The sequence below is a fragment of the Centruroides sculpturatus genome, unplaced genomic scaffold, assembly GCF_000671375.1.
Source record: "Centruroides sculpturatus isolate CEXI.00-Female unplaced genomic scaffold, Cexi_2.0 scaffold1701, whole genome shotgun sequence".
Classification (NCBI taxonomy): Eukaryota; Metazoa; Arthropoda; class Arachnida; order Scorpiones; family Buthidae; genus Centruroides; species Centruroides sculpturatus.
Window position 1 is genome coordinate 68,367 of NW_019385962.1, and position 6,610 is coordinate 74,976.

Sequence of the window (6,610 nt, forward strand, 5' to 3'; positions counted from 1 at the left end):
ATAACATGACTATTGCCATCTTTTCCGACAGCATTACTGCCATCCGCTCCATTACCAGCAGTAGGAATAGGGGGAATAATGTCCTTCACATCCACAGCCTTCTGTCGTTGAACACCCACAATCACAATGTGCATTTCAAGTGGGTCCGTGGCCACTCGGGGGTTGCTGGCAATGAGGCCGCTGACAGCCTCGCCAAAACCGCTGCTGCCTCTTCTCTACCTCCCAGTTATGAAAAGATTCCACCCTCCAAGATTAAGCAGTGGAACTACGAACTGGCTCTTCAACATTGGCAACATGAATGGGACAACGGCAACACTGGTAGATTGACGCACAAGTTTATTCCCAACATCGCCAACCGCTTACAGTGGAAGCACTTTTCTCCCTCATTTGCCATGACTCAGCTCATTACTGGTCATGGCAACTTCAATGCCTATTTAAAACGCTTCCGTATCCAAGATGAGGACATCTGCAACTGTGACGGCACCTCTATTCAAGACAGCATCCACTACCTCTTCGATTGTGCATTCTATAACCACAACAGAGACATTGTTATGGGCAGCGTTCTCTACTCTGGTTTCAACTGGCCCTGCCCTCTCAATGCGTTCCTTGATCACAAAGATATTTACCACAAGCTTATGAACTATCTATCGACGACAGCAGCTCTCACCCCAACCAGCAGTCAACAGTAAGTACTTTTGCTAGGATCCTGCACGTTCGGACTTTTAATCAACGTCCTCCTGCACTGTACACTTGAACTGTCTACTTCTGCATTGGATTGGTTAAAAAATAAATCCTTTCCTCTCGCAGTCTGTGTTGTCTCAGTATTTGCTACCGCAATCCCGTGTCTATGTCACTGTGTCTCATTGTCCGCGGACCAATCCACTGTTCAATGTACTTGCGTCTACCTGTATTTTCCTGTTCTGCCAACGCCCATTTTCAGTTATCAATATCTGTCGGTTTACTTGTATTGTATATAAAACCATCGTCGCGCAGCTCCTTTGTACATACCTGTTCACCATTGCATTGTTTGTTTCTCTGTTTATTGCATTTTGTATTCTGTTTATCTTCAATAAATGCGATGCAGGCTCCTGGAGATCTCAACTTTACCCTGCCCCACGCTCATCCCCTACTCTTCCCATGTCTCTTCCTTCCTTCCGTTCTTTACCACCTCCAGGTTGTACCTCTGAGTGTTGCCTGAAGGATTCCCCCTTTTTCAATTTAATTTAATGTAATGTAATGCCCCCATTCTCTAATTGGTCTCCCCTCCTCGTTACAGATTGTAACGGGATCTGAGCCCAGATCGCGGGGTGAGTCCCCCCGACTGACAATTTGATTCCTATCGAAGATGTTCGATCTAAGCACTCAGATTCACCTATTGTTTCTTTCTGAGAAATTCGTTTTTTCTCAGAAATTTCTACAGATATGACTTTATATGGACATAATACATTCACCTTGCGTTAGATTGTTTCTTTTTACAATATATTATTATAATTAAAAATTTTTTTTTCATACGAAATTAAAATATTATCTTGTACGAATTTCGACCGACTTCTGGAGCCTCACAGGTATGCTGACAACACAATGGCCCTTGTTTCTGACAAAAGCTCAGACAATCTAGCCCCCTATGCAATATAATAATGGACAACATCTACAGATGGAAAACTGATAGTTAACTGCTTATAAATTACAAGTTTAAGTACATTATATTTCCAAAAAACACTAGCCTTCAAAACAGCTCAATCATTAAAATCAACAATACAAGAATTTCTAGGATAAAAGAGTTAATATATCTTGGGGTAATCCTGGATGAAAAATTGCACTGGTTCATATGAAGCACATCGACAACATTTGCAAAAAGGCAACAGTTGTCTCCAACAAACTGATTAGTATAGCAGCTAATAACTGGGGGATCAGATACAATGCTATCAAATATATTTATTTGGGTGCCATAGAGCCCATTATACTTTATGCAGCCCCTATCTGGGGAAAGACCACCTTCAAGCAAACAAATATAAAAAAATTTAACAATATTCAAAGAATTGAAGCATTGCAAATTGCCAGGACCTATCGTACTGCGCCCGCCTTGAACCTTCTGGTCATAAAAGGACTTTGCCCTTTTACCTTAAAATTAGAGCAGCTATGTGGTCTTGGAACCTCAGAAACAGGATTGACCTTTCTAACTAGAAAGATAAAATTCAGCACAAAACCCTTGTAAACCTTCCTGACAAAATCTACCAAGACCTCATTATCAACGGTATCAAGAAGAAAATTCCAAACTCCTATATAGATATGACTCTTTCCATGAACTCACTTACCATGATAAAAATGACCATGATTAAAAAGTCTACTTGGACAGTTCCAAGCAAAAGGATCAAATGGGTACATCTTTTATTGCGTACAAGGCAAGCAATATTACTCACCGGTCTGCTTTCAAGCTCGGTAAATACTGTTGTATTCCCAAGGTGGAGATCTTCGCCATCACCAAGGCATTTCACCACATCAATGAAGACTGTTTCCCCCGTAAAAAAATAGCCATTTACACAGAAAGCATTACAGCTCTTCGCTCAATTTCCAACACCAACAACAATGGCTACAATGTTACCACCATTCAGAAAATGCTTATCAGTAATAATCACCACCATTATATCACGCTTAACTGGGTCCGTGGCCACTCTGGGATGGAGAGGAACGAGGCAGCTGACGCACTAGCCAAAAGAGCTGCGGTCTTGTCCCTTCTTTGTTCTTACAGTAAGATACCGCCTTCCACTATCCATAAATTGATCTAAAACCAAGTTTTGCAAACTTGGCAAGAAGACTAGAAAAACTGCACTACAGGCTGTCCCACTCTGGCTTCATTCCAGACATCTCTGTCAGGCTGAGTTGAAGGCATCCTGTTCCCAACTTTGCTCTGACTCAAGTTCTCACTGGCCATGGAAACTTCAACGCTTACCTCCACGTGTTCTGGCTACGGGACAGCGAGACCTGCAAGTGCAACACGAACACCAAACAACACTACCTTCATCTATTGTTTGACTGTCCACTCTTCGACAGCAACAGAGTTAGACTCATTGAGGCTGCACTTCGTAACAACCATAACTGCCCATGTCCTTTACAAGCCCTAATATATGAGAAAGACATATACAATCATCTGAATAATTATCTGAAGAGCCTTTAATGCTCTGCAGATAATTACAGTGCTTACAGAGAAGATGAGAAATACTTAGTCAATGGCAGTACCCTCGTAGTTACGCAAATCTACTGAACTATGATGTTAACACCACACGTTAATAAAAATCACTGTCTATGCTATGCTTTTAGTGTAACCCTAGGAATGTCAACTGTAAATACGTTTGTAACCTGTTAATTTGTTTGGGCTATCTGTAATCTGGCATCTATCACCCACCCTGTATCTAGTTTATGCACAGTTAATGTGCATATTGTACTGTACAGTACATATGTTTGTCATCTGTTTTTATGTTTGTACTATCTGCGATTTGTCAAACAAGACTCATTATGTAACTACTTGTACCAATATTAATCTGCATACTGTATATACGATTGTTAGCTGTAAATACGTTTGTGGTATTTACAGCTAAGTTGTTGTCACATAGCACTCCACATGTAACTTTTGTACTATTGTTGATCGGCATAATGTACATACTTTTGTCATCTGTTATTATATTTGTACTGTCTGCAATTTGTCAGTAGCATGCAACATGCAATTTCTTGTAACAATATTAATCTGCATAATGTATTTACGTTATTACCTGTACATATGTAGTTGCTATTTGCGATCTGTAACATAGCACGCCCAACCTGTATTTCTCTGTATCATTCTCGTTATTGTTATGGTTTTTTCTAGTGAACATTTTCTTATAAAACACAGTTGCTGGACGCCCATGTATCCAAACCCTTTTTTTCATCCTCTTTCCATTCTCACCCCACCCCATACTTCCCATCCCCATCTTTTCCCTTATTTCCGTAACACAGGTTGTACTAAAACTTGTCGGTCACTAACCACTTCTGGAATAGTCTTAATATCTCAACCGGAAGTATCATATATAATATACATTGTATCTATGTCTTCATTTTCCTTATGTACAGTACTGTACTGTACATAACCATTCCTGATATTGTCATAATTTCGTCACACAAGTGCAGTGCATTATTTCACTTATTTTGTAGTGATGTAATCGTGATTTCCTTTTGTATTTGACCAAACGAGTGGTTTGGTCCACACCGGTCAGGTCCATCTACATATTTATTGTAAATACGTTATAATTTCTCTATTTATATTTGTTCAAACTGTATTAGTCAGTATTTGTTGTCATCTGTGTTACGTGAATCTCGTATATAATTTGTACATATGTTTTCTGTTTTGTATTTAATAAACTACCGATGCAGTGCCCTATGATCCTATCATCACCCTGCCCTCTTTTTCATCACTTGCCTTCTTCTCTCTTCCTCTTCTTTCACCATCTTTTCAACCTCCTGGTCGTACCTTTGAGTGGAACCAGGAGGTAGCCCCTTCTTTCAACTAATAAAATATAATATACTACTACTACTACTACTACTGCTGCTGCTGCTGCTACTACTACTACTACTATTACTACATCTAAGTCGTAGTATTACAGTTGCTTGCAATAGTATGACATCATCCATGCTGAAAAATGTGCATGCAGAATTACTCTCACAAATACACGTGTGTATCGTGAGCAATGGCAAACTTTTTGAACATACTTGGCACTAACTTTTTATCACTGTGTGACAGTTTGCATTTCCGTTGTTTTTTGTGTAATGTTATCAAACTGTATTCACATAAGTACGTATTTTATGCAATAAATTATGCGTATTTCTTCATACTTATGGCTATTCCATTCAAACCAAATGGTGTGCATCGCTTTCAGACATTTTTGGGTATACAGGCAACAATTTGTTTTATCCATGTGAACCATATGTCGTTTTGTACTAATTAATTGATGATATAAAATTTTTTAATTAGAAAGTTTGCTCTATCTGTTTTCGTTTTCGATTTTCACTGATTATTTTCCAAATTTCGCCGCTAGAGGCGCTGCTGTCGTTTGCACTAGGTCGGACATAGTCACTTTCCTATAAAATCTCACTTGCATAGCTGTAACTCTTTCCGTTCGCAAAAATTTTTCGCTTAAATGGGCTTTCCTATGCACCCAGTATAAAATAATGACAAAACAAAACTATTTCAACAGTTATCTAATTTGGATGATAACGTGATGCCCAAGTGGTTCTAATACCACCTTACTGGTCTGGAGTCCCGAGATATAATCCGAATGGGTAAAAAACCACACTAATTTCCATCCCAATCACTCCATTCCAAATCTGGCTGAATCCAAATTAAGCTTCTTAAGAAGAACTATTTACGCCTATGGCCACTAGTGGCAAAGCGGCATTCGTTCCCTGAACACTGAGAGTTCGGTGTTGGGCCAACTCGTTGCCTCGCTTGGACAGGTTGGACACATGGAGTTTTTCGGGTTTTCTCCACTTTTGTAACGCCTAAATAGGGGCCAGCTTCCCTTATAAACACTTCACAGAAGGCATCTCTCCCTAGGCAGATTGCCCAAATGTCGAGTTGCCACAACTAAACGAACAACAATATTAGTGTCTACACATCAAAATTAATTATTAAGAATTTCTAGTTATAAAAGATTACAACATTGCAGTAAAATTTTGAGTTATGACTAGAATTGGTGAAGTACAATCACAAAGGCCATATATTTCAGCAATAATTATTTTCTTTCTCACCAGATTATACAAAATGACTTTTTCTTTTCCTATGTTGCCTGCCATATAGATAAATTTTTGTGCATAAATATTTAAATTTGTATATATGTATTTCCACACTCGTAATTATTTTGTGCAGTTTACTATCTCAAATCAGCCTGTGAGCACGTTAATTTCAACAACCTGTACAATACTAATAATGCAAAAATACTCAAATATATACTATAATGATATTTCACTTACATTTACATCCTAATAGTTCGATCTGTAATATAAATATACTTTGTCCAGCAGCTTCAACAATTTTGGAAGTGAAAGCAAAATAACCAGCTTCAACAGCTTTTGGAAAGTAATATGTAACATTTTTCATATTCGTGTTTACAATGTGTCCCTGAAAAAAGATAACAATTTCATAAATATTATAGAAATTTATATATTTAAAAAAATCTTGTGTTATAATAAAATCTTGTTAATTCAAAGATTAGAAAATAATAAAAATCCCAACTTTCTATTAAATTCAAGACTTAACAAATATATTTAATTTTCTCAAATTCTTGTCTGTAAATTTCGCATAGTACATTTAAAATAATATCGTATTTGTTCATAATGCGGAAATATTACTTTCGCCAAGCAGCAGAAAAAGTAAAGTGACTTTAACATTAGAAGTGCTCAGCAAGTAAACACAGAAATTAAAACACCTTAATATTTTGCTGAGAAATATATTTGAAAAACTAACGTTTTCAACCTGATTAACAGGCCATCATCAGGTCTAAAAAACGAAAATGGAACAGATACGTTCCATGTATAGAATATAAATATTTAAATCAAAATTTAAAACTACTATTGATGAAAT

At 37.6% G+C, this 6,610-nt stretch overlaps 1 protein-coding gene across 1 annotated transcript in view; it reads right to left on the reverse strand.

The window, feature by feature from the left end:
- The window catches only part of LOC111612823, a 61,371-nt gene that overhangs the window by 45,742 nt on the left and 9,019 nt on the right, over window positions 1-6,610 (reverse strand). Inside the window, exon 2 of the mRNA XM_023354081.1 lies at window positions 6,001-6,148. Coding sequence (XP_023209849.1) covers window positions 6,001-6,148 — 148 coding nt within the window. The remainder of the gene's footprint in view (window positions 1-6,000; window positions 6,149-6,610) is intronic.